This window comes from Oryctolagus cuniculus, chromosome X (assembly GCF_964237555.1).
Source record: "Oryctolagus cuniculus chromosome X, mOryCun1.1, whole genome shotgun sequence".
In the NCBI taxonomy this organism is placed as follows: Eukaryota; Metazoa; Chordata; class Mammalia; order Lagomorpha; family Leporidae; genus Oryctolagus; species Oryctolagus cuniculus.
Window position 1 is genome coordinate 83,365,038 of NC_091453.1, and position 9,593 is coordinate 83,374,630.

Genomic DNA, 9,593 nt, shown 5'->3' on the forward strand with positions numbered 1-9,593 from the left:
TGTGGCCTGGGAAAGCAGTAGAAGATGGCCCAAGTCCTTGGGACCCTGCACCTGCATGGGAGACCTGGAAGAAGCTCCTGGCTCCTGGCTTCGGATCGGCGCAGCTCCAGCTGTTGTGGCCAATTGGGCAGTGAACCAGTGAATGGAAAACCTCTCTCTCTCTCTCTCTCTTTCTCTGCCTCTCTTTCTCTCTGTGTGTAACTCTGACTTTCAAATAAATAAATAAATCTAAAAAAAAAAAAAAAAGAAAGACTAAAGAGGCATGAACAACAGTTCCAGGAGGACAGAGGCTGAGAGATGGTGGCAGATGTGGTCAGATGCACGTTGCTGACAAGCTTCACAGGTACTGTTTCTGTGAAGAGCCTGAATTCTCATTCTCTCTCTCTCTCTCTCTCTCTCTCTCTCTCTCTCTCTGTGTGTGTGTGTGTGTGTGTGTGTTTCTGTGTGTGTCTGGGTGGGCGGGGGGGGAAGGCAGATAGCGACGTTCTGACGAATGAATTGGGCAGACAGTTTCATGAAGTGCAGACCTGAGTGCCTCCCCTCCCCAAATTCTGTACTGTTCATGCAGTGACTTCAGGGGCTAAATACACATTTTGTCTTTTTTAAGAGTTATATATTAAAGTGGACTAAAATAGATAAACAGTAAACCAAAGACACGATTTAATGAATATTTTAAGTTTCTCTCAAAAAGCAATAAAGTTCAGCAAAGAAAATCAATAGGGTTAAGGCTAGAGATCATATACGTAATGACACACATGGGTCTAAGGATAAGGCAAAAATTGTCATAACCAAAGAACAAATAATGTTTTGACTATTCTTTTAAGGTGCTGAACCATGAAAGGAAGAGGAAAGACAGAGCAGAGTGGGGTTGGAAGAAAGTCTTTTCAGAATGGGAACGACTGGGTCATTTTCATGGGCTGAAAAGCCAATGGTGAAGAAAGGCATGAAAATCCAGGTAAACAATTGACGGACTGATAGAATGCGATTCCGGAGCAGGTGGGAGTGCTAGCAGGTACTCAGACAGGGCTCCACTTCTGTGTCGATAGTCACAGGTATGATTACTCAAGCAAGGTTTGCCTTGAGCGCACAGTGTCTCCGTCTGTGGTGTGGGGTGGGTGGGTGGTGCTGAGTGGGAATCCTGCTCCTCACTTCCTTCTGGATGCGAGGGAGAATCGGAAGAATGGATGTGACTAGAGAAGCTTGTAGAAGCGGAGAGAAGTACTGAGGGATTTCCCGCCTGAAGACCTCTATTTTCGCAATCCTTCATGGGGAGAGGGTAATCTCGTGAGAGCAGAGGAGACAAGATGTTCGGACAGAGTGAACAGGACGTTTTAGGAGGGTGGGGAAGCCTTAGCACAGGACTTCCGAGGGCAATGTGCAGAGGAGCTGATCAAAGGTCAAATAATTGCACAACAGTACTGAGAGCATAATTATAATGAAGACTGTGAACTTCTGGTAGCCCTACACAGAATGACTGGAGAGACTTTCTTCAGTAGGCCAAGACTCAGAAAGACTGGACATGGGTTCTGCTTGGAAGGGACAATGGGTTGAGACATTGTTAGGAGCTGATGAGAAGAAAGTTCTAAAAAGTGACCAGGGTGGTCCAAACTGGCAAGAGAGGAAGCTGAATGGAGTGCAGATTTGAGTCAAAGAAAGTAACATCACAGCATATGGTCTCAGAGAGAGGAATCTGGGGGGACCATAAGGTCCAGGTGGGTGAACAGAAGGAGGTGTTGAAGTCACCCTAATTAAAAAGCCCAAGTTCTGGCAGTGTGGCATAGCAGGTTAAGCTGCAAGCCTGCAATGCCAGCGTCCCATATGGGCTCCAGTTCAAGTCCTGGCTGCTCCGCTTCCTCTCCAGCTCCCTGCTAATGCACCTGGGAAAGCAGTGGAAGATGGCCCACGTGCTTGGGCCCCCGCACCCACGAGGGAGACCCAGATGGAATTCCAGAATCATGGTTTTAGCCTGGCCCATCCCGGACTGTTATGGCCATCTGGGGAGTGAACCAGCAGGTGGAAGATTCTCATTCATTCCCATTCATTCATTCTTTCTCTCTCTTTCTCTTTCTCTGTCTCTCTCTCCACTCTGCCTTCCAAATAAATAATAAATAGATCTTTTAAAAAGAAGTCCAAAGCCTGAGAGACTGGAGGTGGGTGAGTAATCCTCACTCGTCTCAGGATGCAGACTGAACTTGCACTGGAATCATTGAGGCTCTTGGGCCAAAGGCTCCCAGGATTGTGTGGGAAGTGATCAAGAGGTTTGGTGACCGTGGTGATAAGAAAGAAGCAGAGGGAATGGCGAGGAGAAAAGCATTTTCACATAGGGTGGAGATGAAATTCTGCTTTGGAAGAGACAGTGGGGAGCTTGGGCATGTGGGCATGGCAGCAAGAGCAGCCTGCAGCAGCGGAAGCCTTGGGCAAGATAAGCAAAGCTGTTCTTTTCTGGAAAGAGCTGCTGGTGGAGGCAGGAGTGGCTTATAAGAAATCTGGCTTGTTGTTTAGCTTGATTCCATCATTACATATAGTACATATATAGTGTACATGGTATACACATAGTATCACTTTCTGCCCTATACATACATACAATTACAATTTGTGGGTATTCAATTTAAAGTGTAAAAAAAAGAGACTGTAACAATAAAAACAATAACAAAAATAACAAAAGAAATGCAGTTCCAGAGGGTCAAAGGCAAAGAGCTGGGGTGAAAGGAAACTGGAGAAGAAAAGAGCAGTGTGGACAGGAGAGTTATCGCGGACTATGATATCTCAGGACTGCAGGGATGAGGGAGAGGCAGGATTCCCACTCAGCACCACCCACCCACCCCGATCCACAGGAGAAGCACTGTGTGCTCAAGCCAAACCTTGCCTGTCAGGAAAACAGGAGCTGTCTAGGAGAGCTGTCTTGTCTTGGGTGAGAACTCCTAAGCCATTCATTTCTATAGTCTTCTAAAGATCGGAAGCCCCAAACTCTTGGCTTCCTCGGTTTACACATGGATAATTTTCCCACTTCTCACTCTAGATCCACTCCCTCTTCTCAAGGCTTAAGCCGAAAGCTCAGGACCAAAGGTGAAGCCGGCCTTGGGAAGAAATCCAGGTTTTTCTCTCAATGCTCCTCATTCCCCCTAAGCGAACAGCAGATGGTAGCAAAGAGCCAAAGATGGAGAAAAGCCCTCAAAACAGTTCATGGCTCATCAGCTAGGCAGTGGTGGGCCATTCAAGTTGTGCAGGCAGTGGAGGCTCTCTCTCCAGACCTGGAGTCACAGGCCCAGAGCTAGGGTGTCTGCGGGTTAGTACCAAGAACTGAGCATAGCATCTCTCTGTACAGTGCTGTTTCTCACCTCATCAGTTAGGGAAGAGGGCCAATAGCAGGAGCTGCTCTAAGAAGATGTGATCATCTTCCCAGCAATGGGCAGAAGGGAAGGTGAACTAGGCTGCCTAAATCACGTGCGCCCTCTGCAGCACGTGCCACACTGCGATGCAACTGTCTTTCTTTCTCAACAGACAGGGACTCCGTGCGGAAGAACTGTGTCTTTCTGGTTCATCTCTGATTCCAGATTACAAAGAATGCTTGGCATAACAGCAGGTGTTCAACCAATATGTTCGTGTGTGTCGAGGGAAGGGCTGAATTGGGGCAGGAGGTGAGGCAGACGCTCATCCCAATGCTGATGGGAGACAGACAGCTGTCCTTCATGGGAACGAGGTGTATGAGAAAGAACACTGGTTTGGGCAGGGATCTAGGCCAGGCTTTGGTTCCCAGCACTATTACTTATGACTAGCGGCAAGGTACTTAAGTTTCCCAACCTCGGTTTTCTCCCCTGTAGGTGGATTCTTCAACAGGCTATTTGCGATGAGAACACACACCACCCATGCCTAGCACAGTATCTCACACACAGCAAACAATACAAAGTAGGACCGACACGAACCATAGTTATTACTCCAGTTGCTACTATGATAGCCCCTTCTCCAAAGCAGGCACGATAGGAGAAGGGAAAGAATCATTCTGAGTGTGAAATAAATTAGAATTAAGACTCAGAACCCCTACTTCCTTAGCTCTGTTCCCCCAAACAGCACAGCAATACATCCAGTGGGAGGCTTCAGCAGAATCAGTCTTAAGGGTGTGGCTTTCCAGATTGTTCTTTTGCAGGGAGGAGGGATGACTGTTTGGTATTTTCCACGTCAAACCAGTCTAACCAAGCTACCTGGCAGCTTTTGATGGTGACCTCAGAGTACAAATAGGTTTAAACACCAGCCATGCAGATTTGGCCAGAAGTTCCACCACATGGCTGAGAAGCCAAGGAAAATGGGTGGTAGGGGCCTGGGCCCCTTGTGTAGCTGCCTGCTTGGGTCTGCCCAGAAAAAGCATGTCTCTGACACTTCCACATTATTAGGAGGCTGTTGGCTGGGCCACCGCGAGCAGCCCCGAGAAATGGTCCAAGTCTCCTGGATATTGGTACTCAGAACTTCTCTTAAAGCACAGCAGAGGCCGCCAAGTATCTGCACAGGGTAGAAGCAGCAGCCTACTTAGGAGAAGGCAGGGCACAGGAGGCAAGACTCTCGGGTGTAAGCAGACTTCACAGACAGCATCCCTGCCCATCCTCCAGCATGTTCCCAGGCGGCCGGTCATCTCACACCAGAAAGCCGTTAGGATTTGCCAGCATGGCTGAGCTAGAGGATGCAAGCAGGAGCCAAGAGACGGCAGAGCCCAGTGCAAGTTCCAGACCATTCACCGGGGGGCTCAAAAACTCATGTAGTCCCATGCCATTTATACTAGGACAGAAATGATACCCTTGCTGTCTGGGGGACGCTGGACAGGGTGGGTCTCCAAGAACAGTGTCAGCAACCAAGACAGAGAGGCCTCAGGAAAGGAAGGACTCTGAGAAGGGGTCACGTTCACACAAGCCCAGCAGCCTTATTAGGCAGTGCCCTTTCCTTTTGCCTACAACGCAGGAGAGGGAGGGGATAATTTAAGAGTCACTGTGAGGATCCGAATACATCAGCTTCCTTTCCAGACTGTCTCTACTGGTTGGTGGTCTCTCCCTCTTGACCAAAGGAAGGCTTTCAATCATTATTTGACATGAGGGATGCTGCTGTTTCACCTCCCTCTTCCATTCCATAATTCTGCATTCCCTGGACTTCTTAGCCTTCTCAATATCTCCTTTAGCTCTCAGAGCGTGGATACAATGAGCAAGAGCACAGGATCCTTCTCTTGAGGGGCCCGAGTGATTCATTTGCTCCTTCAACCCTACACTGCACACAATGGCAGGGGAAAGGCACAAGGGAGTGACAGGCATGTAGGGGGTGCTCCATGCAAACTCAAGGCCACCCGCAGGAGCCCAAAGCCTAGTCCCCACACAGGTGGAGGCAGCACCATGCTCACTCACAAAGGCTAATTCTGAAAAGCCCTCTGATTCTTTGCAGACGTCATCCAAGCCCCTTTTCTCACGGCCCAGTGTTTCGCATCAAGCACACTGAAGAAACCCAGCCAAGCCACAGCTCAGGATCACGGTAGGCACCCAAAAAGCTGTGCCTCCCAACCAGAAGGGAGCGGTGAGGTGTGGGGAGGCACCGAGATGAGGTTTGCTGGTCTTACCTCCTTTCCAAAGCAGGTAGATGGGTACCACGTAGAGCATAACATGCTGAATGTAGTAGATCTCCAGTTCAAAGGGGAGCTGTGAGGGAGAGGAGGGAGAGAGGTGTTTCAGAGCAGGAGTCTGAACTTGGTCTTCAGGACCTACATTTTAGCAACCCCCCAACATTTCACCAATTGCCCTCTATTCACTATGAGAGGGAACAGAATAAAATGAATACACTTCTGACCTAGATGGGTCACTTCCAGGGTGTATTTTGTAGAGATGATACTTGCAAAACACTCTGCTAAGAAAGTTTGGTTACGGGCCCACGTTGTGATGCAGAGGGTTAAGCTGCTGCTTGTGAGGCCAGCATCCCACATGGGAACACCAGTTTGAATCTGATCCGCTTCTGATCCAGGTCCCTGCTGATGAGCCTAGGAAAGCGGCAGAAGATGGCCCAGGTGCTTGGGACCCTGCTACCCACATAGGAGACCCAGAAGGAGTTCCTGGCTCCTGGCTTTGGCCTACCGTGGTTATTGAGGTCATTTGGTGAGAGTAAACCTGCTGATCTTTCTCTCTCTCTCTCTCTCTCTCTCTCACTCTGCCCCTCTCTCCTCCTCTCTCCCTCTTTGTTATTCTTTCAAATACATTTATAAAAATATTTAAAACCAAAGAGAATTTGGTTAACATTTTTTAAAATGTTGCTTACAACACATTTTCTTGGAGATTCACCTTGTGTTCTATCGGTATATTAAGTAAGGGCTTGAGTCATCCCCACAGAAAAGAAATCTACTTGGCATTGTTTATCCAGTCTTCCCAAATTTGTTTAGTGAGTGATGACATTTTAAAAAGTGATTTCTTTTCCTTTGTTTTCTTTTCCTTTCTTTCCTTCCTTCCTTCTTCCCTCCTGCTCTTTCTTTTCTTTTTCTAAGAGAGAGTGTCAGACATACACACACACACACACACACACACACACACAGATCTTACATCCACTGGTTCACTCCCTAAATGCTCACAACAGCCAGGATGAGGCCAGGCCAAAGCCAGCAGCTTAAAAATGCAACCAGGTCTCCCACGCAGGTGGTAGGAGCCCAAGCACTTGAGTCATCATCCACTGCCTCCCAAATGCATTCGCAGGAAGCTGGATCTGAGGTACAAAGTAGTTGAGACTCAAACTGGCTCTTGGATATGGGATGTGGGCATCTCAAGCAGTGGTTCAACCCATTGTGCCACAATGCCTGCCCTGAGTGAAATGTTCTGCAGAATATACTTGAAGAAACACAAGTTTATGGTACTTTATGCTCCTTGCAAGTAGATGGTGGACTATTTAAAAGTTTACTGCTCATTTGAAATGAAATTCGTATGGAGTAGAATTTATTGTCCCCATTTCCCAGCTGGAAAAAAAAACCTGATTGCTCAGTCTGGTAGGCTCTAGATCTAAGAACTGAGTTTATCCATTGGAAATCTGGGAGTCAGTCCAGCGCTGACCCTAACTTTGAGTGAAGACCAAACAATTAGGTCAATTCTAGCACAGCTTGTCCCAAACTCCCTACATCCAGTATGCCTACCCACTCACTCCTGTTTATGTCTCTCTCAAAATGGAAGCTCTGGATTACCAAAGAGGAACACGGTTTTAATCTGGCCATGGGGACCCTGCTGTGAAGGTTAGCAGTGCGCAGAAAATCAAAATAGCTGGGTAGTTAACTCACCCCTGGGGAAAAAAGAACTTTAGCAGATGGCAAGAGGCCTAGCCTTTGCTTATACAATCTCTCTCAATCTCTCTCCCTCTCTCTCTCTCCCTCCACCCCCCCCCCATGCACACGCACACTCACCAAGGGAAACCCAGAGAGACAAGGATACCCAGGGGAAGGGTCAGCTGCTCACTGTTCCCTGCAGGGCAAACACAAAGCCAAGACTGTGCTAATGAGAACAGGCAGTCACAGGCTCCCCAGGCCCCAGAGCCCAAGTGTGCCTGATGCCAAGGGTTGAAGTGAAAAGGCAGCAGAGCACTGAGAATAGGAGCTAGGACAACCCTGCACACAGACACAGACCCTGGTTCTTTTTCTTGTAAAGATTTATTCATTTATTTGAAAGGCAGAGTTAGAGAGAGAAGGAGAGACAAAGAGAGAGATCTTTCACCTGCTGGTTCACTCCCCCAGATGGCCTGAGCTGTGCCGATCCAAAGCCAGGAGCCAGGAGCTTCTTCTGGGTCTCCCACATGGGTGCAGGGAGCCAAGGACTTGAGCCATCCTCCAGCCGGGACTTGAAGCGGTGCCCATATTGGATGCTGGCATCACAGGTGGCGGTTTTACCGGTTACGCAACAGTGGCAGCCCCAGAACCTGGTTCTTAAAAACAAAAATTTGGGGCTGGTGCTGTGGCTTAGCAGGTAAAGCTTCCGCCCATGGTGCTGGCATCCCCTGTGGGCACCAGTTCGAGTCCCGGCTCTCTGCTATGGCCTAGGAAAGCAGTGAAGGATGGCCCAAGTCCTTGGGCCCCTGCACCCACGTGGAAGACCTGGAGGAAGCTCCTGGCTCCTGGATTCGGATCGGCACAGCTCCGGAAGTTGTGGCCATCTGGTGAGTGAACCAGTAGATGGAGGATCTCTCTCTCTGCCTCTCTGCAACTCTTTCAAGTAAACAAATAAAACCTTTTAAAAAATTAAAAACAAAAATCTGAGGCCAGCATGGCACAAGCCTCCGACTGTGACACTGGCATCCCATATGGGTGCTGGTTCAAGATCCAGCTGCTCCACTTCTGATCCAGCTCCCTGCTAATGCGCCTGGGAAAGCAGCGGAAGATGGCTAAAGTCCTTGGCTCCCTGCACCCATGTGGGAGACCCAGAAGAAGCTCCTGGCTTCTGGCTTTGGCCTGGCCAAACCCTGGCTGTTGTAGCCATTTGGGGAGTGAACCAGTGGATGGAAGACTTATCTCTCTCCTCTCCCCCCACCCCACATCTTTCAAATTAAAAAAGGAAAATTTCCTAGGGACTCAGATGATGCTAAACTATTACTTTATGCTAAGAGAAATGTAAAACCCAGAGAAGGATATGAGGTTCCAAACATCTCTGCAGCCCATGGTGGAACAGTCGGAAAAGGTCATGGGATCTGACACAAGGAACCACCAGCACAAAGGGGCTATGGAGGTCTAGGAGGCCCATACTAGCCTTACAGTACTAAGGTCTGGGGTCACTCTGCTCTCTTCAATTTGGGTACTGTTCTAGGTCTTTCAAATCTTTTCACATTCATGATCTACTCTGTTTCTCAAAAGCCCTATGAAGCAGGCAGGGAAAGCACCATCCTCATGTGAGTGATGAGGAAACTGGGGTACAAAAGGCTTAACTGAAGTCACTGAGGGAATCTGGAAAATAAGCAAGGGAGGTGAAGTTCCAGGAAGGCTCAGTTCCCTGGCTGTAACCACATCCTTCAGGACCCTAAGAGACTTGACTTCTCCCTAAAATGGGCCAGGAAGCCAGGGCTGCTGTCCCACAGCAGGGAACAAGGAATTGGGCCAAGGGGATGAAGGGACTGGAGCCAGCTGTGTACCCAAGCAGCACCTCTGCCAACATCCCAGCCCCCAGGTGCTGACTACCCACCTGGACTCACAATGCCCACCAGCCTCTGCCTCCACTGCATCCCCCCAGAAGGCCAAGTCTCCAGCTCCACAACCAAGGAGGCAAGTAAGCGCTCTGGTTGCAAGCAAGGACTCGGAGTCTGTCAGATCTGTCCTCTACATTTGACTTGGCTGCTTAACCAGCCCTGTGGCCTAGAGTAAGTCACTAAACCTCTTCCCTCCATTTTGGCAAAGAGAAAATATGTGAAAATATGTTGTTACATAACAAACACTCACAGCATACTTCTAACGTGCCAGGAAGTACTCTAAGCATTTTGTAAACGATTAATTCAAACCATTCCTCCCAAGAAATGTACCGTTTTGATTAGCTCTATTTTAGAGATAAGAAATGGAGGCACAGAGAGGTTAGATGACCTGTGGGATCCGCAACCCATTCCGTGACACAGCCAGG

The 9,593-nt window shown here is 48.7% G+C and overlaps 1 protein-coding gene across 9 annotated transcripts in view; it reads right to left on the reverse strand.

Moving 5' to 3' along the window:
• TMEM164 (transmembrane protein 164) overlaps positions 1-9,593 on the reverse strand; it is a 168,428-nt gene that overhangs the window by 34,255 nt on the left and 124,580 nt on the right. For all 9 annotated transcript variants that reach the window (XM_070066411.1, XM_070066408.1, XM_070066413.1 and 6 more), the window contains one exon: positions 5,591-5,669. In XM_070066411.1, coding sequence (XP_069922512.1) covers positions 5,591-5,669 — 79 coding nt within the window. The remainder of the gene's footprint in view (positions 1-5,590; positions 5,670-9,593) is intronic.